The sequence below is a fragment of the Loxodonta africana genome, chromosome 7, assembly GCF_030014295.1.
Source record: "Loxodonta africana isolate mLoxAfr1 chromosome 7, mLoxAfr1.hap2, whole genome shotgun sequence".
Lineage (NCBI taxonomy): Eukaryota > Metazoa > Chordata > Mammalia > Proboscidea > Elephantidae > Loxodonta > Loxodonta africana.
Genome location: NC_087348.1, coordinates 108475191 through 108498743, shown reverse-complemented (window position 1 = coordinate 108498743; position 23553 = coordinate 108475191). Strand labels below are relative to the sequence as shown.

General features: G+C 38.9%; 1 protein-coding gene and 1 pseudogene across 1 annotated transcript; one reads left to right on the top strand and one right to left on the bottom strand.

Moving 5' to 3' along the window:
• Window positions 1-23553, top strand: part of LOC135231746 (G-patch domain and KOW motifs-containing protein-like) — a 34446-nt pseudogene that overhangs the window by 8387 nt on the left and 2506 nt on the right.
• Window positions 11631-21423, bottom strand: LOC135231768 (E3 ubiquitin-protein ligase TRIM48-like). The gene is made up of 5 exons (XM_064288926.1): window positions 21016-21423; window positions 20264-20359; window positions 18382-18404; window positions 17164-17261; window positions 11631-14764 (listed from the first exon to the last, which is right to left on the bottom strand). The coding sequence occupies exons 1-5, from the start codon at window positions 21421-21423 to the stop codon at window positions 14271-14273; spliced, it is 1119 nt and encodes a 372-aa protein (XP_064144996.1). The 3' UTR covers window positions 11631-14270.

Sequence of the window (23553 nt, the reverse complement as noted above, 5' to 3'; positions counted from 1 at the left end):
TGATAATTACGGAGGGTAAACAGGGAAACATTATGGTCCTTCCACTCGCCCTAAAGTACATCAACCTTTGCCTCTATTCATTCGTTAAGGTATGAAATGTATAAAATTGACTTCTCTGATACTCCTATTCATGATTCTTTTGCAGGAGAAACTGTTCAAGCAAATGAGGTCTTTATGGCAAAAGAGCCAAGAAAATCAGAGAAATCTAAATAAGGAGAGAGAAATAGCCAGAGAGTGGAATGTAAGTATGAGACTGTTTTCTGCAGAACCAGCTGTGACACACTTGCTGGATTTTTGTCCCTTAAGAACTTGAGCTGAAATTGTGGTGTTCCTTGAGATGCTGTGAGTGGTTTATCAGTATGGAAGAGTACGGTAATCTGCCTTTCTAATGTGAGGTAGCATGAATCTTAGCTAAGAAAAATAAACCCTAGTATATCAGCCACTTCTCAAAAACAAAACAAAACAAAATTGAACATGATGAAAAACTAAAGAAAAGGGACAAAGAAAGTGGGTAGGAGAGAGAATGAATAGATAAATATTGGGAAAAATACGCAAAAGAATGAGAATTAATATCCTTAAAATGGCAGGGCAGAATGGAAGCCTGTGGTATTAGATAGGAGGAGAAAATCAAATTGAGAGACAAGAAAGGCAGAAACAAGGGTTAGAGGATAGATACCAGTTTGAAAGCCTGGTTAGGAATTGTAGGAAGATCTCATCTCGTAGCTTCTAATTCTGAAATATGTAACATTTGTGTAAAGAAAGGAACAACTTCCTCACATGCATTCCGTCTCCAGCTGGGCAATATGGAGAAATTTAGGAAGAGGTAACTTTTACTTCTTCCTTCCATTTCAAAATCCTAGATTTGAATTGCCCTTGTTCTGGGGCACATTACCCTTTGGAGATAAGTCCTGGGAAAGACCACTTTGCAGACAGCTGACCGTTGTATCACTACAGTCTGTACTCACGTCCTTCTCTTTATCCATTCACCCTCAGGCTTCTGAATTCATTGAGAATTGTTGATGAATTCAGATTCTATCCACATGTTGTGCTGCGATTATCCTTAGAGAGGAAAGGAAAACTCAATTTACCAAAAAACCATGGTGGTGGGTGGGTGGTACCTTCTGAACTTGCTCAAACCTAAAGACTAGTTTGGCAGAACCACCAGTTTGCAAATAATTCTAAACTTTTCTTTTTATTCTCTTCACAGGATTTGGGAGATATATTGACAGGGTAAATGTGGCCTTCACTACAAATCAGAGCTCCATGAGGGCTGTGAAAGAGACCATGGTGTTTCTAACAATGTGAGAACGTAATATATAGAAGGATTAGATATTTTCTGTGCAGGCACGTTGTGTATGTTTTACTGCTCCATCTGTCACAAATTAGCATTGTTTCTTCCCTGAGACTCAGGGAAGTATGTGTTGCAAGGCTCAGTTCATAAGTGGCTAGAAGACAACTACCTATGGTTTTAGGTTTCAAACACATAAAGTTATTGAAGTGAATGGACTAGTTTATGCCAGGTTGTGGGTGAGAGAGGCAAGTACCTCTGAGGGGCAGGAGAAGGAAGCAGGCAGAGAAGAAAGAAGGATTCTCTAAGAATGGTACAAGCCCATCACAGGATTGTGGAGACACAGCACGGTATAAGCAATGGGTTCTGCTGAAACATTTTCAGTTAATGCTGGCATCTTCTTTTACATACTGTGATGATGCATTTGGCACCTGAAAGATTAACCGATTCTCCCCCTTGCAGGGGTGGTGAGTCCATGCAGCTGCACATGCCCCAGCCTGAGAACCCAGCGCTCAGTGCCAGACCCATCACTGGCCTGATAGACGGGTTCAGCCAGTTCCGAGGTGAGTGTCAGCCCAGTAGTAGGATCTCATACAGTGTCCTTCAGTTTTGGTTTTCTATGGGCATTCTTTCCTTCTTTATTGATTCTTGATTTAGGAGAGAACAGCCTGTGAAAAGACATTTATAGTTGTATTTGCCACATGATAATATGGAAAATATCTAAATGAAAGTTAGGGAAAGGCTAAATGTGAGTCAGATCTGTAAGAAATTACTTAAAAGTGAGAGGAAACGATCTGAAAAAGGGCTCCTTGAGACCTAGAACCATTCTCAGATACAACGTCAATTACTTGGTGTGTCATACAGACCTGAATATTACTTTAGAAATGTCAAATTTCAGGTTAAATGCAGGTATTTGAAAAAAATTTTTCCATTAATGTTTCTTAGTAATTGAATTTGTAATAATGTATTTTAATTAATATGATCATGAAAATACACGAATAAACATAAAAAGCAGTAGGCAGAAAACCAGAATCTATGAACAACAATAAAGTTGGTGCTTGATGAGGCAGCATGCAGAGCTCCATGGTAGACCCAAACCAGGGGTTTAGCCTAGCAGGCAGAGAAAGACTAGGCCTGAGATGGAACCAGGGTTAAAAGCCAGAAAATGCTTAGTAGGAGACCCATTCTAAAAAGCATACTCAAATACTATTCTTAAGTTTAAATTTGTTGCTAAACAAACATTATAACATGCCTGGAAAGCAATCACCATTTATTTATGTCTGAGAAAAGGGATGGTGGAAGTAAATGATAGTCTATGGACTGCCATCAATGGACAGTTCTGGATTTTAATGTGTCATGAAAAGCAACCATCCAGAAGATGGCATGACCTCCCTCCCTTGTACATGCTCTGATGTTTTAGGACTTTTTTTTTTGTCTATTGACATTGTTAGGCGTTTTTGTCTTCTGCACATCCACTGATACTCCTCAGTCTGATATTTTCAGGCTAGAACTTCCATTATAGTCTTGGCCTATTTTTCCATTGACACTCTAGATACAGTGACCTTCTCATTGCATAGGAATTTAAAAACTGATCTTGACTGGGAGATGCTCTTCTTTCCACAGTGGAAATTTCTTTCAATTATGAAATAAGCAGTCCGAATATCATGCTGTTTGATGAAGTGAGAAGTTAGTGGCTTAGTCATGAGCTTCAAGAGGCACCTTTTCCTTCTGGAAGATCTAACTGCTCTGCTGCATGGGGATCCCAGGCTTTCACCTCTGGAAAACTCTACTGGGAGACAGATGTGGATGACTCTTAGGTCTGGGCTGTTGGAGTTTGTAATAAGGATTCTTGGATAAGGAAGAACTGCTCAGTGATCGAGTCTGAGGACATCGTTCTTTTATGTGTGAAGGAGGATAATCGTTATCATCTCTTCACCAAGTCCCTAATGCTCTCTCAGGATGTAGAGAAACCATGGGGCGGATTGGTGTGTTTGTTGATTTTGACAATGGAAGTATGAGTTTTGTTAATGTTGCCAAAAGTTCCCTCACAGACAGTTGTATTATCCCCCTCAATTACCCGCTCAGGCCTTTCTTTTACACTGACCTCATATGATCAGGGAGAAGTCAGGAACCTGGGAATGCCATATCTGAAGGAGCCTTTCTCCATCAAAGCTAATCAACACTTCATTGTCTCTTAGGTTGTTCTACTTAATGTAACATTTGGTTGTTATTAATTAGGAATGTAGCCTGAAATGCAAAACTGCGATGATTTAATATTTTTAAATGAAAACGTCTCTAGTGGCCCATTACCTGGAGTAAATATGGTTATTCACCTGTATTATGAGCTTGCTGGAATTACAAGAATATATGAGTGCAATTCCATCTTAAGGCTGCAATACAAAGTCGTCTTTTATTTTCTGGCACATTCCTTTTTTAAAATCTAGCATTAAAATAATTGTTATCAAGTTCTTGACTCTTCCAGTGAATATTTTAATTTCAGTCCCTGGGGGACTGCGCTGGGGGTAGAATTCTAGAAAGAGCCGGTAGGGGATTTCCTACAGCACAATACCACCCCCTTGAGGAACTCCGTGCAAGTAAGGCTCTTGGAATAAAGAATGAGATGATTGAGCAAGGGGGTATACACCACTTTAGACTGAATATTTCTGATGTGAGCAGTTTTGTCCCATCTTCCTGCCAGATTTGGCAGGAAGACATGTGTGAAACTATGGCCCCTTCCTTCTAGAGGGAACTGTCCTCTCTACCCCTGTGCTGAACTGGGGTGGGAGGGAAGGTAGGCACCTTTGGGGCGGGGGGCGGGGGAGCTACACTTCTAATGACTCTTTTCTACTCCCTGAAGGAAGGAGTTGGCCATTCCCAAACCTGAAATTTGGCAGATTCATGCTTCACCTGTGTTTCCATTTGTATATTTAAACTTTGAGCTGCCAGTGAGATTTTTCTTACTGAGTACAAAACCTAGAAATTATTATTTTTTTTTTAATTCACATGTATTATTTGAATGAACTGTTCTTACAGTCAGTCTCCGCTGACTTTAGGCACTGGCTTTCTAAGCAATGTCTTCACTTATTCTGGGCACAAGTCTCAGCTCTTTCCTACTGCTCCAGGTGCAAGTGGATCTCATCTTAGAATACAGTAAATTCATATATATCTATATCTACAGGGTCATTATGAGTCAGAATCGGCTTGATGGCAATGGATGGGTATATCTGAATCTGTTTGTTTGTTTGTGAATTCATGTACCAGTTCCATACTGCTCTAATTATTTTAGTTTACTGGTATGTTTGAAAATCTGTCCAAATCTAGTGCCCTCTCTTTTTTTTTTTTTTTAATTTTGGAAACTTCCTATCTGCCTATTTTTTATTCTTATAAATAGTAGTAATACTTAAGTAGTGGTATCCTTTTTATGGAAAACTAATTGGGTTTTGTGTATTTACATTGCTCCTATCTTTGTTGTTGGTGGTGCCATTTAGTCTATTCTGACTCATAGCGACTCTATATACAACAGAAGGAAACACTCCCAGTTCCTGAGCCATACTCACAATCATTGCGATGTTTGAGCCCATTGTTGTAGCCACTGTATTAATCCCTTTCAAGGAGGCTCTTCCTCTTTTTTGCTGACCTTCCACTTTACCAAGCATGATGTCCTTCTCCTAGGACTGGTCCTTCCTGATAACATGTCTGAACTATGTGACAGGAAGTCTAGCCATCTTTGCTTCTGATGAACATTCTGGCTCTACTTCTTCCAAGACAGATTTGTTCGTTCTTCTGGCAGTCTATGGTATATCGGATATTCTTCCTGAACACCATAATTCAAAAGCATCTGTTCTTCTTTGGTCTTCTTTATTCACTGTCCAGCTTTCACATGCATATGAGGCAACTGAAAACACCACGGCTTGGGTCAGGCTCACTTATTCCTTAAAGTGAAATCTTTGCTTTTTAAAACTTTAAAGAGATCTCCTACAGCAGATTTGTCCAATGCAATGTGTCGTCTGATTTCTTGACTGCTGCTTTTGTGGCTGTGGATTATAGATCCAAGCCAAATAAATGCTTGAGAAGTTCAATCTTTTCTCCATTTATCTTGATGTTGCTTATTGATCCAGTTGTGAGGATTTTTGCTTTATGTTGAGGCGTAATCCATACTGAAGGGTGTGGTCTTTTATCTTCTTCAATAAGTGCTTCAAATCCTCTTCATTTTCAACAAGCAAGGTTGTGTCATCTACATATGTCAGGTTGTTAATGAGGCTTCCACCAATCCTGATGCCCTGTTCTTCTTCATAATCCAGTTTTTCAGATTAATTGCTCAGCATACACATTGAATAAGTATGGTCAAAGGATACAGCCCTGATGCACACCTTCACTAACTCTAAACCGTGCAGTATCCCCTTGTTCTGTTGGAACACCTTCTTCTTGGTCTAAGTACAGATTCCCCAAGGGCATAATTAAGTCTTCAGGAATTCCTATTCTTGGCACTGTTATCCAGCTTGAACTTGAATTTGAGCAATTGATGTTCCATTCCTCAGTGGACCTCTGTCTTGTTTGGACTGATAATATTGAACTTTTCCATTGTCTCTTTCCACAAATATAGTTGATTTGATTCCTGTGAGGTCCACATGTTTACTCACCATTTCTGTTGTTGAAAAAGGTATTTACAATAAAGAAGTCATGGGGCTACCAAAGTTTTATCATGTGATCTCCGGCATCATGGCTATCACCAAGGACGTATTTTCCAACTACCAATCCTTCTTTGCTTCCATCTTTTGCATTTCAATCACCAGTAATTATCAATGCATCTTGATTGCATGTTTAATCAATTTCAGACTGCAGAAGTTGGTAAAAAATATTCAATTTATCTTTGGCCTTAGTGGTTGGCGTGTAAGTAGTCCTATTAACTAGACTTCCTTGTATGCTTATGGATATTATCACTGACAGAATTGTGCTTCAGGATAGATCTTGAAATATTCTTTTTGACAACAAATGTGACGCCATTCCTCTTCAATTTGTCATTTCTGGCGTAGTAGACCATGTGATTGCCTGATTCAAAATGGCCAATACCAGTCCATTTCAGCTCACTAATGCCGAGGATATCCAGCTTTATGAGTTCCATTTTAGTTTTGATGATTTCCAATTTTCCTAGATTCATATTTTGCACATTCTATGTTCTGATTATTATTGGATGTTTGCAGTTGTTTATTACCATTTTGAGTCCTGCCACATCAGTAAATAAAGGCCCTGAAGCTTGACTCCATCCGTGTCATTAAGGCAGATTCTATCTTGAGGACGCAGTTCTTCCCCAGTCGTATTTTGAGTGCATTCCAAACTGTGGTGCTCATTTTCCGGGACTATATCAGACCATGTTCTCCTGTTCTTCATAAGGTTTTCACTGGCCAGTTTTTTCAGAGGTAGACCCCCAGGTTCTTAGTCTGTCTCAGTCTAAAAGCTCTCCCGAAATGCGCTAACCACTAATGGCAAAGATGAGGAAATTGAATATTTTTACCAACTTCTGTGGTCTGAAATTGATCAAAATTATCAAGATGCATTGATAATTACTGCTGATTGAAAATGGAAAGTTGGAAGCAAAGAAGAAGGATCAGTAGTTGGAAAATATGGCCTTGGTAATAGAAACGATGCCAGAGATGACATGATAGAATTTTGAAAGACCACCGGCTTTTTTTGTTGTTGTTATTCTTTTTTTTTTTTTCAGTCGAACTTTAGATGAAGGTTTACAGAACAAACTAGTTTCTCATCAAACAGTACATACATTGTTGTATGACATTGGTTAACAACCCCATGACATGTCAACACTCTCCCTTCTCAACCCTGGGTTCCCTATTACCAGCTTTCCTGCTCCCTCCTACCTCCCAGTTCCTGCCTCAGGGTTGGTGCACCCCTTTAGCCTTGTTTTGTTCCATGGACCTGTTCAATCTTTGGCTAAAGGGTGAACCTCAGGAGTGGCCTCAATATTGAGCTGAAGGGGTGTCTGGGGGCCGTACTCTCAGGGTTTCTCCAGTCTCTGTCAGGCCAGCAAGTCTGGTCTTTCTTTTTCAATTGGAATTTTGTTCTACATTTTTCTCCAGCTCTGTCCGGGACCCTCTATTGTGATCCCTATCAGAGCAGCCAGTAGGCACCATCTAGTTGTACTAGACTCAGTCCGGTGGATGCCGTGGTAGATGTGGTCCATTAGTCCTTTGAAGTAATTTTTCCCTTGTATCTTTAGTTTTCTTCATTCTTCCTTGCTCCTGAAGGGATGAGACCGGTGGAGTATCCTAGATGGCCCCTCACAGGCTATTAAGACCCCAGATGCTACTCACCAAAGTAGAATGTAGAACATTTTCTTCATAAACTCTGTTATGCTAATTGAGCTAGATGTTCCCTGAGACTATGGTCCCCACAGCCCTCAGCACAGCAATTCGGTCACTCAGGGAGTTTGGATGTGTCTATGGAGCTACCATGGGCTTGCCTTGTACAGGTTGTGCTGGCTTCCCAAGTACTGTGTACTGTCTTGTTCACAAGTTCACCAAAGTTTCTGCTTGTCTATTGTCTATTGAGCATTTTTCCATCCCTACCCCTCCCCTCCCTTGTACCCACCAAAAATTATTGTTTTTATGTATAAACCTTTTCATGAGTTTTTACAGTAGGGGTCTCATACAATATTTGTCCTTTCATGATTGACTTATTTCACTCAGCATAATGTCCTCCAGGCGCATCCATGTTATGAGATGCTTCACGGATTCATCGTTGTTCTTTAGTGTTGCATAATACTCCACCGTGTGTATGTACCTCAGTTTGTTTATCCATTCATCTGTCAATGAACATCTAGGTTGTTTCCATCTGTTTGCTATTGTGAACAATGCTGCAATGAACATGGGTGTGCACATGTCTATTCGTGTGACAAATCTTAATCTCTCTAGGATATATTCCTAGGAGTAGGATTGCTGGGTCATATAGTATTTTTATTTCTAGCTTTCTAAGGAAGTGCCATATCATTTTCCAAAATGGTTGTATCATTTTGCATTCCCACCAGCAGTGCATGAGAGTTCCAATATCCCCGCAGCCTCTCCAACATTTGTTATTTTCTGTCTTATTCATTTGTGCCAGTAATGCTGGGGTGAGATGATATCTCATTGTGGTTTTGATTTGCATTTCTCTGATGGCTAGAGATCTTGAGCATATCCTCATGTGTCTGTTGACAGCTTAAATGTCTTTGCTGAAATGTCTGTTCATTTCCTTTGCCCATTTTTTGGTTGTTTTTTTTTTGTCTTTTTGTTGTAGAGGCATTGGATTTTCTTGTAGATCTTAGAGACTAGATCTTTGTCTGGTTTGTAATAGCCAATTTTTTTTTTTCCTCAGTCTGTAGGTTCTGTTTTTACTCTTTTGGTGAAGTCTTTTGATGAGCATGACTGTTTAATTTTTAGAAGATCCCAGTTATTGACTTATCCTCTGTAGCTTGTGTGTTGTTGGTTGTGATTTGTATCCTGGTAATGCCATGTATTAGGGCCTCTAGTCTTGATCCTGTTTTTTCTTCTATGAACTTCACAGTTTTTGGCTTTATATTTGGGTCTTTGATCCATCTTGAGTTAATTTTTGTATATGTTGTGGGGTATGAGTCCTGTTTCACTTTTTTTCAGATGGGACATCCAGTTTTGCCAGCACCATTTGTCTTTTCCCTATTTGGTGGACTTTGGGCCCTTGTCAAAGATCAGGTGACCATAGGTGGATGGATTTACATCCGGGTTCTCAGTTTTGTTCCATTGGTCAATGTACCTGTCATTGTCCCAGTACCAGGCTGTTTTGAGCAGGTTCTAAGGCCTGGTAGTGTGAGCCCTCCTACTTTATTCTTCTTCTTCAATAGTGCTTTATTTTTTTGTGGCCTCTTCCCTTTCCACATAAAATTAATGATAAATGTTTCCATCTCTTTAAAGAATGTTATTGGTATTTGGGTCGATATTGCATTGTATTTGAAAATCACTTTGGGTAGAATTGTCAGTTTCACGGTGTTGAGTCTACCTACCCCTGAGCATGTTTTTCCATTCATGTAGACCTCTTTTGGTTTCTTGTGGTAGTGTTTTGTAGTTTTCTTTGTATAGGTCTCTTACATCCCTGCTTAGGTTTATTCCCAAGTATTTTATTTTTTAGGGGCTATGATAATTGCTATTGCTTTCCTGATTTCCTTTTCATCATTCTCTTTATTGCTGTATAGGAATCCAACTGACTTTTGTGTGTTGATCTTCTATCCTGCTACTCTGCTGAATCTTTCTATTAGTTCCAGTGGTTTTCTCACGGAGTCTTTTGGATTTCCTTAGTGTCATATCATCTGCGAATAGGGACAGTTTAACTTCCTCATTACCCATTTGGATGCCCTTTTTTTTTTTTTATTTCTGTTTCTTGCCTTATTGCTCTAGTTAGAACTTCCAACACAATGTTAAATAGGAGTGGTGATAAAGGCCATCCTTGTCTTGTTCCCGTTCTCAGAGAGAATGTTTTCAACCTCTGTCCATTGAGAATGATGTTGGCTGTTGGGTTTGCATAAAAAAAAAAAAAAGATGCCCTTTATTATGTTGAGAAACTTCCCTTCTATGCCTATTTTATTGAGAGTTTTTTATCAGGAAGGGGTGTTGGACTTTGTCAAGTGCCTTTTCTGCGTCAGTTGAGATGATCATGTGATCCTTTTCTTTCCTTTTATTTACGTAGTGGATTACGTTGATTGACTTTCTAATGTTGAACCATTCTTGCATAACTGGTATGAATCCTACTTAGTCATTTTTTTTTTTTTTTTTTTTTGATATGATGCTGAATTCTATTGCCTAGAATTTTGGGGGGAATTTTTTGCATCTATATTCATGAGAGATATTGGTGTGTAATTTTCTTTTTTTGTGGTGTCTTTGCCTGGTTCTGGTATCAGAGTTATGCTGGCTTCATAGAATGAATTTGGAAGTATCACTTCCTTCTCTATGATCTGTAACAGTTTGAGTAAAACTGGTGTAAGCTCTTCTCTGAATGTTTGGTAGAATTCTCCAGTGAAGCCATCTGGGCCAGGACTTTTTTCGGTTAGGAGTTTTTTTAAATTACTTTTCCAATCTCTTCTCTAGTTATGGGTATGTTCAGATTTTCAACATTTTGTTTTAGTTTGGGTAGGTAGTATGTCTCTAGAAATTTGTCCATTTCCTCTAGGTTTTCAAATTTGTCACAGTATAGTTTTTCATAATACTCTGTTATGATCCATTTTATTTCAGTTGTGCCTGTTGTAATGCCCCCATTTCCTTTCTTAATTGGGTTATTTGCATTCTCTCCTGTTCTTTTTTTTTTTAGTTTGGCCAGTGTTCTGCCGATTTTGTTGATTCTTTCAAGGAACCAGGTTTTGTTTTGTTGATTCTATTATTTTTCTATTCTCTGTTTCATTTATTTCTGCTCTGATCTTTATTATTTCCCTTCTTCTGGTGGCTGTGTATTTCTTTTGCTGTTCTTTTTCTATTTGTTCAAGTTGTGTAACTAATGTTTTGATTTTGTCCTTTTCTTCTTTTCGATGTGTGCATCTACTGCTGTAAATTGACACCTAAGGACTGCCTTTACTGTGTCCCAAAAGTTTTGGTATGATGTGTTTTCATTCTCCTTTGATTCCAGTAACTTCTTGATTCCATCTTTGATTTCTTCTATTACCCAGTGGTTTTTCAGCAGGGTGTTATCCAGTTTACATATAATTGATTTTTTCCCCTTACTTCTCCTGTTGTTAATTTATATTTTGATGGCATTGTGGTCAGAGAAGATACTTTGTATTATCTCAATGCTTTGGATTTTGTTGAGGGTTGCTCTGTGGCCTAAGATGTGGCCTGTTCTGGAGCATGTTCTGTGTGTGTTGGAAAAGGATTTGTACTTTGCACCTGTTGGGTGGAGTGTTCTATATATGTCTCTGAGATCAAGTTGGCTGATTGTGCTCTTCAGCTCTTCTGAATTTTTGTTGATTTTCTTACTAGATGTTCTGTCCTTTACTGAGAGTGGTGTGTTGAAGTCACCTACTATTATTGTGGCACTGTCAATTTCTGTTTTTAGTGCTGCTAGAGTTTTTTTATGGATTTTGGACCCCTATCATTGGGTATGTAGATGTTCATTATGGTTAAGTATTCATGATGGATCATCCCTTTAATAATTATATTCTTTGTCTTTTATGGTGGATTTTGTTCTAAAGTTTATCTTATCTGAAATTAGTATTGCCACTCCTGCTCTTTTTTGGTAGTTATTTGCTTGATATATTTTTTTCTATCCTTTGATTTTTAATAAATTTACATCTTTGTTTCTAAGTTGTACCTCTTATAGAGAGCATACTGATGGATCCTGTTTTTTTTTTTTAATCCATCCATCACTTTTCTATTACAAATAACTTTTTACAACATAAACCATCACTATATGCATGGACCTTGCTGGATGGAATACATCGGAATCAAATCTACTACATTTGTGGAGAGACTATGGAGAAGCTCAATATCATCACTTAGAACAAGGCCAGTGGCAGACCACTGAACAGGCCATGAATTGTACATGTGCAAGCTCAAGGTGAAGCTGAAGGAAATTAAACAAGTCCATGAGAGGCAAAGTACGACGGTCAGAATCTCACCTGAATTTAGAGACCATCTCAAGAATACATTTGGTGCATTGAACACTAATGACTAAAACCAGAGAAGTTATGGGATGACATCAAGTACATTATACATGAAAAAAGCAAAAGGGCATTAAAAAGACAGAAATAAAATACGAGAAGAAGATTTCAAAGGATGTCTTGAGAAGACAAAGTAAAGAATTATAATGAAATATGCAAAGACCTGAAGTTAGAAAATCAAAAAGGAAGAACATGTTCAGCATTTCTCAAGCTGAAAGAACTGAAGATAGAATTCAAATCTCTAGGTGTGATACTGAAGGATTCTATGGGAGAAATATTGAACCACTCAGGTAGCATTACAAGAAAATGGGAGAAATACACAGAGTCATTGTACCTGAAAGAATTGGTCTACAGTCAACTATTTCAGGAGGTAGCCTATGATTGAGAGATGATAGTACTGAAGGAAGACGTCCAAGCTGCACTGAAGGAAATGGCAAAAAACAAGGCTCTAGGAGCTGACAAAATACCAGTTGAGATGTTTCAACAAATGCATGCAGTGCTGGAAGTGTTCACTCCTCTATCTTGTGAAATTTGGAATAGTTTCCTGGCCAACCAAATGAGAGAGATCCATATTTGCACCAATTCCAAAGAAAAGTGATCCAACACACAAGTAAAATTTTGCTGAAGATCCTTCAAAAGCCGTTCCAGCAATACATCAACCAGGAACTACCAGAAATTCAAGCTGGATTCAGAAAAGGACATGGAAAGAGGGGTATCATTGCTGATGTCATATGAACCTTGGCTGAAAGCAGAGAATACAAGAAAGATGTTTACTTTTGTTTTATTGACTATGCAAAGGCATTTGACTGTGTGGATCATAACAAATTATGGATAACACTGTGAAGAAGTGGAATTCCAGAACACTTAACCATGCTTGTGAGGAATCTGTACATAAACTAACAGACATTTGTTTGGACAGAACAGAACGAGGGATTACTGTGTGGTTTAGAGTCAGGAAAGGTGTGGGTCAGGGTCGTATCCTTGCAGCATATTTATTCAATTTGTGTGCTGAGCAAATAATCCCAGAACCTGGCATCAGGATTGGAGGAAGGCTCATTAACAACCTGCCATGTGTAGATGACACAACCTTGACTGCTGAAAGTGCAGACTGCTTGAAGCACTTACTGATCAAATACTATAGCCTTCTGTATGGACTGCATCTCAGATTAAGAAAACAAAAATCCTCACAACTGAACCATTAAGCAACAACATGATAGATAAATGGAGAAAGGATTGAAGTTGTCAAGGATTTCAATTTACTTGGGTTCACAATCAATACCCAAGGAATCAGCAGTCAAGAAATCAGATGACATATTGTGTTGGGCAAATCTGTGGCAAAAGCCCTCTTGAAAGTGATGAAAAACTAGGATGTCACCTTGAGGATTAAGGTACTCCTGACACAAGCCACAGTATTTTCAGTCGCCTCATATGCATGTGAAACCTGGACAACGAGTAAGGAATACCAAATAAGAATTGGTGACTTTGAATTATGTCGTTGGAGAAAAATATTGAACATATCATTGACTGCCAGAAGAAAGAACAAATCTGTCTTGAAAGAAGTACAAGAATGCTCCCTAGAAGCAAGGATGGTGAGGCTTTGTCTCAAGCAGTTTGGACAAGTTATCAGGAGGGATCAGCCTCTAGGGAGGGACATCGTGCTTGGTAAAGTGAAAGGTCAATGAAAAAAAGTATGACCCTCAAGGAGATGGATTGACACTGTGGCTGCAACAATGGGCTCAAGCACAGCAAAGACTGTGAGGTGGCACATGACTGGGCAGTGCTTCCTTCTGTTGTACACAGGGTTGCTATGAGTCAGAGTGGACTTCCTGGCACCTAACACCAACAAGGGTGAATTGTTGAGTATGATTTTACTAGATCATGATGACGGAGTAGAATATTTCAGACTGACATTTGCACTGCAGATAACCAAGTTGCTTTATGATGCAAACACTCTGTGTTCCTGCATTAAACTGTTAAGATGGAATCCCACAGTCATATAGTCTTGTAACTCTAGCCAACTCACAAAGTAGATGAATAAAAACAGTATGTCTTTCAGGAAAAGGACCATGAGACTTGATTTTAATTGAAAGACAATTAAGCCAACAAATTTTGCATTGCCACACCAGCTTTATTTTTACCAATGGTAAAACAAAGATACATTAAAATGGAACAACCTAAGGGAGAGTAAAGTATGACTGATCAGCTTCAGCTGAGATGGGCTCCTTCAGATATGGAGTTCCCAAGTTCCTCACTTCTCCATGATCGTGTGTGGGCTCCTTCAGATATAGAGTTCCCAAGTTCCTCACTTCTCCACGATCATGTGTGGCCAGTGCAAAAAAAAGGCCGGAGCGAGTAATTGAAGGAGTAAGTGGGGTATTCCCATATGAGGGAATTTTTGGCAACATGAACAAAACTCACACTTCCACTGTTAAAATCAACAAACACACCAACCTTCCCCAGAGGTTTCTCTATGTACTGAGAAAGCACTGGGGAGGTGGTGAAAAGATGATAACCATTATCCCCCTTCACACATAAAAGAAGAAATGTGTCCCCAGATTCAATCACTGAGCAGTTCTTCCTTAGCCAAGTATCCTTACAGACCCCTATAGCCCAGTCCCAAGAGCTGTCCACATGCATCTCCCAGTAGTGTTTTCCAGAGGTGAAGGCCTGGTCTCCCCATGTAGCAAAGTAGTTGGATCTTCCAGATTGAAAAAGCACCTCTTGAAGGTCACGTCTAAATATCAAACTTCTCACGTCATCAGACAGCATGATATCGTGACTGCTTGTTTCATAATTCAAGGAAATGTTCACTGCAGAAAGAAGAGAGTATTCCAGTCAAAATCAGTTTTTAAAGTCTTACGAATCTAGAGTGTCACTGGGAAACCGACCAAGACTTTAACGGCAGCTTGGTCGGAACATGTCATTAGATTCAGGGGCTACCAGTATATCTGCAGAAGTAACAAGTACCTAATCTCAATGGAAAAAAATCACAAAGATTTTTTACATTTCACTTCCCATTAGAAATAGAAGACTTTCCCATAAGGCCTAGTCATTGCTATGAAATTAACTTCAGTGCCCCTCTTCAGGGGAAAGAAGATCCTTAGAGATAAATAATTGGTGATCACTTTGCCAGGCATACTATGATGTTCCAGTCAATGAAACAAATTCCAATTAAGAATAAAAAGATCTAAATACATCTTCTTAGAAGAAGTTTTCTCCTAAGAATTTTCTGGATTTTACTCCTGGTTTCACCTCAGGCTTGGTCTTCATCTGCATGCCAGTCTAACCTCCCTGGTTTAGGTCTACTATGGAATTCTGTATACTGTCTCATCAACCCCCAACTTGTTTTACTGTTGTTCCTCACAAATTCTTATTTTATGCCTTTCATTATTTTATGTTTATGGACTAAATTTTCTAGCTATATCAATTACAATGCGCATTATTACAAATTCAATTACTAAGAAGCTTTACAGCAAAAATATTTAAAAAATTAAAATTTGCCAACTGTTACGGGTTGAATTGTGCCTCACCAAAATATGTGTCGTAAATCCTAACTTCTATGTCCGTGTTTATAATCCCACTTGGGAACGGATTATCTTTGTCGTGCTAATGAGGCAGAATTACTGTAGGATGTCTTGAGTCAATCTTTTTGAGATATAAAAGAGATTAAAAAGCAAGCCAGCAAGCAGAGGTGGGAGAGGAAAGACACCATGCCAAATGAAGATCACCAAGGAGCAAAGGAATAAGAACTTCCCCAGAGCAAACAGAGGGTAAGCCTTCCCTTAGATCCAGCACCCTGAATTCCAAGTTCTAGCCTCCTAAACTGTGACAAAATAAATTTGTGTATGTTGACGCCACTCATTTGTGGTATTTCTGTCATAGCAGCACTAGGTAACTAAAACATCAATCCTATCACCATAACTAACTGTACTTTAGTTAAAACTTGAATGCCCTAACTAAATATGGAGTTCTATATCACTAAATGAATGAATAACTGGTATTTTATCTCAGAATGGTTCCAGGAGCCCCCCTTTTTTTTTTCAGAGTTTAAATATACATTTAATTTTTTTTCTACTGAACACTTTTTTATTGTACTTTGCCTGAAGGTTTACAGAACAAGCTAGCTTCTCATTAAACCGTTAGTACACATATTGTTCTATGAAATTGGTTAACAACTCCACGACATGTCAACATTCTCCCTTCTTGACCTTGGGTTCCCCATTACCAGCCTTCCTGTCCCCTCCTGCCTTCTAGTCCTTGTCCCTGGGCTGCTATGCCCCTTTAGTGTCATTTTGTTTTATGAGCCTGTCTAACCTTTCGATGAAAGGTGAAACTTCAGGAATGACTTCATTACAGAGCTGAACGTGTATCCAGGGGCCATACTCTCAGGGTTTTTCTCCAGTCTCTCTCAGACCAGTAAGTTTGGTCTTTTATTGTGAGTTAGAACTTTGTTCTACATTTTTCTCCAGCTCTGTCCAAGACTCTCTATTGTGATCCCTGTCAGAGCAGTCAGTGGTGGTAGTCAGGTACTATCCAGTTGTACTGGACTCAGTCTGGTGGAGGCCATGTTAGTTGTGGTCCATTAGGCCTTTGGACTAATCTTTCCCTTGTGTCTTTAGTTTTCTTCATTCTGCCTTGCTCCCGAAGGGGAGGGACCAGTGGAGTATCTTAGATGGCCACTCACAGGCTATTAAGACCCCAGGTGCTACTCATTAAAGTCGAAAGCAGAGCATATTCTCTACGAACTGTGTTATGCCAGTTGAGCTAGATTTTTTCCTGAGACCATGGTCCCCACAGCACTAGGAGCCCTTTTTGATTGTTTCCTGTCTCTCATTGTCTAATTTATTAGAGGCATGAATCACATTTATCCTTTCACCAGCTTTCGTTTAGATTTTTTCATGTTATCCCAGGGCAACTATGACTATAAATGTCTCTTAGAAGGCTGTTCTCTCCTAAATCAAGGGTTAATAAAAAGGGCATAAAAAACGAAACCCATTACTGTCAAGTGGATTCCAACTCATAGTGACCCTACAGGACAGAATAGAACTGTCCCACACTGTTTCCAAGGAGCAGCTGGTGGATTCCAACTGCAGACCTTTTTGTTAGCAGCCAAGCTCTTAATTGCTCCGGCACCAGGGCTCCATATTATCCAAAGAAAACCATTATTGAAGGACAATGTATGGGGTCCCATCATTGGGCTACCACTCACCTTGGAATTGGTTGAACCTGTCTATCAGTCCAGTGATGGGCCTTGCACTGAGCGCTGGGTTCACAGGCTGGGGCATGTGCAGTTGCACGGACTCACTCCTACACGGGGAAAGATTCAGGTAATCTTTCAGGTGCCAAAGGGGTCATCACAGTATGTACAAAAGATGTCAGCGTTCAACAGAATAATATGTTTCATCAGAATTCCTTTCTGATATTGTAGTGTACCTCCATGTTCCTGGGATAAGACTGTGCAATTCTTAGGGATTCTTTCTTTTCTTCTGTCCCTGCCTCCACCCGCTTCTTATCATAGATGCCTGCCTCTCCTCTAACGCCTGGAAAAGCTAGTCCATGCACTTTTATATGTTAATGATTTTGAAAACTAAAATCATGCATACCTGTTTTCTAGTGACTTCTGTATTGAACCCTACAATGTATACCTCCATGAGCACAGAAAGACAAAACAAAACTAACTTCTGATAGAGTGGGATAGAAAATTATATTCAGTAAAACACACACAGATACATGTGCTCACATAAATACACGTGCACACGAAGATTTACTATCTCAATAACTTCATTTTGGTAGAAACACTTTGATCTCTTTACTAGCTGTCAAGGTGCTCTAGTTTGCATTGAAGGCCAAACTTACCTCTAGTTTGCATTGAAGGCCAAACTTACCTTGTCAATGTGTCTTCCAAATTATGTAAAGAGAAAAAAAAAAGAAAAACTCAGAATTCTTCAGAAATTCTTTTTTTTTTATGCCTAATCAGTCTTTGGATTTGGGAAATTTCAAAAAAATATCAAACCTTCCTTTCCTTCCCCCCCCCCACCCCGCCCCGGATTTTATAAATTTCTTTTCCTTTTCCTCTTTAAAGGAAAATCACAGTACCACGCATTGACAGAAAATAAATTCTCGATGGCTAAGGGCTCTGAGGGTGAACAAAGACAGAGCAGGACATGAGTACGGACCGCATTACTACAACCATCAGTTGTCTACAAGGTGGTCTTTTCACAGGGCTTGTTTCCAAAGGGTAATGTGCCTCAGAACAAGCACAACTCAAGCCTAGGACTTCCAAACAGAAGGAGGACATGAATGCTAGCTTTTCCTCTTCCTCACACTGCCCACTTGGAGACGAAAAGGTCTACAAATAAGTTGTTCCTTTCTGTTGGATAGAAAAGTGAATTAAATAAAGAGAATTGGGAAGGGAAACTACTCTCACAATTCCTCAAAGTTTTGTTGTTCCTGGTTAGGATAAGAGTTGAAGTTTATATCATATTCACTTGGACAATAATAGTCCAGACAGGAGCAGAAGATGCAGAAATAGGATTTTGGGTTGAAATATGTAATGGAAGTCAAAGATGTGAACTTGAACTAATATCCTCATTTCTTACCTGGAGCAGCTCCACGTCTGGTTTACGGCACAAATTCAGCAGCTCCTCAAACATTTCTCTTAGGTGGTTTTGTTTTTGAACCATTGTGGTTTGACTTTTCTTGAGTTGCTGTAAAATCCTTTTGCGTTCACTTTTCAGTCCCTCTAAATGTTGTTTTTCTTCCCTGTGGAGAACTGGATGCAACTTCCGATACTGATCTCTGATCATGTCTCTCCGTAGGCATATATAATCCTGCAGGGACCTGGATTTCCTAGATCACACACCCAGGCTGCCTTTATCCTTCACCACTTAAACCTCACTCATTTCTCTTTGATTCATGATCATGTAATCCACCAACCACGTACATACATGTTAAATTCATGCCTTTCCACTTACCAGAAACCATGCTCATCCCTCTTTCCTTACTTTATTTTTCATTCCTTGTTAACTACAGAAACCCATTCTTTCCTCTAAACACTGTAATTCACTTCTTAAGTTCCTAAAATTCTGTAGAATTTTTTTTCAGAGATAATTTTTAAAATACGTTGTTGTTGTTAGGTGCTACTGGGTCAGTTCCAACTCACAAGGACACTATGTACAACAGAATGAAAAACTGCCTGGTCCCAAGCCATCCTACCCTAATGATCTTTTTTATGTTTAAACTTATTGTTGCAGTCACTGTGTAAGTCCATCTCATTGAGGGTCTTCTTCTTTTTCCTGACCCTCTGCTTTACCAATATATATATATTCTCTAAAATATGAAAGATTACATGTAAAAAGATAAATTTATGCTTGATTATTTAATATTCTGATCTGTTACTAATTTAGCCTCTCATCTCAAATCTCCTCAATCCTAGCCTGATGATTCACTCTTAGCAGAAATGTTGCCTACTAGTCTGAGGATTAGAAATCATCAGACAAAACCTCCCTAAAATTCCTAATCCCATACCCTCAATCTGATTTCTCCCATCACTATCCCTTGTTGCCATGGATGGGATTCCTTCCTGGTAATGGGTACTTAAGACTTCAGGGTCTCATTTTGTCTTAACATTACAGGAACATTAACCCTTACTCCATTGCATGACCCCTGCCCATACCCACGTACTCATTCTCTCCTCACCAAGTCCTTTTCTTTCTCTTTTCCCCCAGTTTTACAACATGTTGAAATTTCTCCAGTTGATCCTATATCATTCTCTAGCTACTACATTATCGCTTTTCACTATCACAGGTACACTTCCTAAATTGCTATTTAAACCTTTTTCTCCCCATGGCCGTCTTTATACTAATCAGTATGACATCCCTGTAGTTCCCCATTACGTACTGTTTAATTTCTGGATTTCACCTTAGTCAGAAATCTCTGCTTGAAATGTCCATGGGTTTTTTACACTTGTCCTTTAAAACTCAAATTGATTGTGAACCTCTCTCCAAAACTTTTTCTCAACTCCTGACCAACGGTTTTTGAACTTCTCCAAATCCTTGCATGTGCCTCCATTTCAGCACTTTTTGCACTTTGTTCTGATGGCCTTTTTCTCCCTAGTCCCTGGTGTACTGAATTCTAGAAATCCTAAGTGTCCTACTCTCCTACATAAAAACAGCAGATCCTTTTTCCTACTGATGAGCTCACTCACAGAATCTCCTGGCAATGATGATTAAAGCTCAAGTTCTTAGTAGGTAAGGTCCCAGCATGTCTGTATCAAGCTGGTTATGAGGAAAACGTGGTCTCAGGCTTACCATCCACAAGTTGATTATTCTGCACTCCTCGTTTAGATTTCTCTGATTTTCTTGGATCTTTTCCCATAAAGACCTCATTTGTTTTAAAAGCTTCTCCTGTAAAAACAAAAATACTGAATTAAGCACCAACAGAACAAATATTATAGATTTCAGACCCTTACTGACAGCTAAAGACCAGGGATGTTAGATGAACATACTTTCGGGAAAGTGGAAGGGTCATGTTTCCCTGGCTACCCGATAGTCATCCCTTCTGGGAGTTTCAGGCTATAGAGCCACATAAAGTAATGAAACAATTTTCCTGAGAAAACTGTCAAATAAAGGCTTTATGTAATGTAATTAAATTTCCTATAAATATCTTTCTAATTATCTATACTATTATCCTACATGTTTGTCCAGTATTACTAAATATGCTTCCAGTAAAAAAAAAAATAAGCACTTGTTAAACATGTAATTTTTGTAGCCAGGAGCTATTTCTAAAAATGTGAGTGTTATGGTGTCCTGTGCTTCACTTTGCATAATCAAATTAATAATCATTAAGCGAATTGCCCTGTCACTCGAATACAGCCTCTGTGAAAGCAGATTTCCTTACCTATTTTATTCACAGCTTTACCCTTCCCACCTAGAACAGTAGCCAGCACATATAAGACTCCCAGTGATGACTGAATTAATCATAATCACGGTACTCATCTTCCTTATACTCTCTTAGCTCTATTATTCTCCAGCTTTCAAAGGCTTTCAGAAGCATCACTTACTCGGTACTTCTCAACAGCGTATTCAATGGAACAGTGTCTGTGAGCCTCGTGCTCCTGAGAGGAAGAACAGAGCAAACAGAGTAGGTTCTTGCTCTCTTCACAGAACATCTTCTTTGTCTCCTTGTGTGTCCCACACATCTGATCCTCAGAGCTCAGGAACTGGCAGAGACTGGCTTGTCTAGCAAGGGACACCAGATTCTTCACAAGAATATTGGATTTGATGTCTGTCTTCTTTGATGTTTCCCCACATAGAGGACAACGGGTAGTTTTGGCTTCTTCCCAGGAAATGTATAGACAGGGCCTACAGAAGCTGTGCCCACAGCCTATGGTGACAGGGTCTGTAAGGTAGTTCAAGCAGATGCAGCAGGTGAGTTCCTTTCGCAAGGCTTGGGAGATGTTGGAGTCCATTTTCCTGAGGGAAGAAAATCAGGAGAGTTTGTCATTTGCCCCAGAAAGACAAAAGACTAAGCAAACTTTTACTCCAGTTGTGATTCAATAATATACTTACGTCTAGGCCTGATATAGTTTCTTTTGCTAATGACAAAAACTGGAAACTGACACAAGGACAGCTCTAGAGCTCTGTTGAAAACTTGGTTGGCTTCCTGATTAACATGATCTACACCATCAACTCCATTTCTCCTCCATAAAGAACCTGTTTGTGTCCTTTCCTTCTTGGGCTTGTGCTTCAATAGTTTGACTCAATCTCTTGTATTCTGATTGGTGGAAAAGCCAATCATAATGTTCCTAGTGACTGATTGGTTTAGCAAAGCTCATGCGACTAAACTTTTTACCTTTACTATTTCATTTAATTGACAAAACCATCCTATAAGGATGACTAATCCAAAATCATACCGACAGTTAATGTTGGAGCCAAAACTCATACCTTTGACTAAAATTAAAATCTGCTAACCGTTACTCTCCAAGATACCATACAGACAGAATCAACCAGCCAGGTTCTTATCAACTATTTTAATTTAAGCGAACAGTTCTGGTATTTTTACTCACCAAGACTGTCTATGAAGTAGGGTTATATTTCTAATACAAAATCCTTAAAGAGAGAATAAAAGTTGAAAATAATAAAACACAGTAATGGGCAGAATGCACATTTGTCTCCTGCCCCTCACCTATAATACAGAAAGTGTCTTTCTTGAAACTCACTGTAAAAAATGCATTAGAAATATGTACATGAAAAACATAGTCACAAAATCAAAATTTCTTCTTTGAAACTCTGTTAATTCAAACAGAATGTAACAAAAATTCAATTTCGGAATACAAAAGTGTTAATAAGAATTTAACAAAGCTTTGTAAAATTGGGAAACTCTGCTGGTATGGTGGTTAATAGCTTTGGCTGCTAACCAAAAGGTCCACAGTTCAAGTCCACCAGACACTCCTTGGAAACTCTGTTGGGCAGTTCTCCCCTGTCCTGTAGGTTCGCTATGAGTCAAAATCAACTCAATGGCAACAGGCTTTTTGTTTTGTTTTCTTTGGTCATAAAATTGGATCAGATTTCAGTCGGAATCTTTATATATGAATATGTATGAAGAAGCCCTGGTGGTGCAAAGGGTTAAGCCATGTTGGTGGTTCCAATGCATCCAGTGGCTCCTTAGGAGAAAGACCCAATAATCTGCCAGGAAAATCCTATGGGGCAGTTCTGCTGAGTCATGTGGAGTTACTACAAGGGAGAATCTACTCATCAGCTCCTAACAACAAGCGTTTAAAAACATCCTTTTATCTACACTAGGCATCTAAAGAAATAAAAAATAAGAGACTAGCAATATCTTCCGTACCCTTTTAAACTATTAGCAAGCACCCCTTCACACTGTGAAAAGATGAAAGTATCATGCAATAGTGAAAATCAGCACAAAATAACAAACTGTGCTTTTTAAAATTGATTTAGCTAAAACATTGGGTTCTCATCTTTACACTCAATGAATGAATATAGACGGCAGTCACATTTCTGACATTCCTGCATGGTAACCAGTAACAATTTTCTGCCCAAACATTTCCTGGCTTCTTAAAAATTTATATCAGTAAACAGAATTTTCTAAAGAGACACCAGTATCAAAAAATTTTTTTTTTTTGTCCAAACCATTCATTGCATTACATACTTACAGTAGAATAGTCTTTTTACGCATTGACTTATGCACTACATTTAGACTACTACATTTATCAACTTCTTATAGAATTAAGTACTTCTATTCCTTTTTCTGAAACCCTGGTGGTGTAGTGGTTAAGAGTTTGGCTGGTAACCAAAAGGTAAGCAGTCCAAATCCACCAGGCGCTCCTTGGAAACCTTATAGGGCAGTTCTACTCTGTCCTATAGGGTTGCTATGAATCAGAATTGACTCATCGGCAGTGGGTTTGGTTTTTTATTCCTTTTTCAGGAACCACACAAAGTACAAAATTACAAGATACCTGGCTACTACTTTCTTAGTCCTTATAATCCATATAAACATTCAAGGCATACATAAAAATAAGACAAAATGCAATCACCCTATTAAATCTAATATATAATAATATTGACAAAACGGATTAATT

Coding starts and splice junctions, on each gene's coding strand:
- LOC135231768 (XM_064288926.1), bottom strand. CDS start 21,423: ATGGACTCCAACATCTCCCAAGCCTTGCGAAAGGAACTCACCTGCTGC. Junction 18,405..20,263: donor GAATAATCAACTTGTGGATG/GTAAGCCTGAGA, acceptor TATCCTAACCAG/GAACAACAAAACTTTGAGGA. Junction 17,262..18,381: donor CAACAAAACTTTGAGGAATT/GTGAGAGTAGTT, acceptor TTCCCCGTGTAG/GAGTGAGTCCGTGCAACTGC.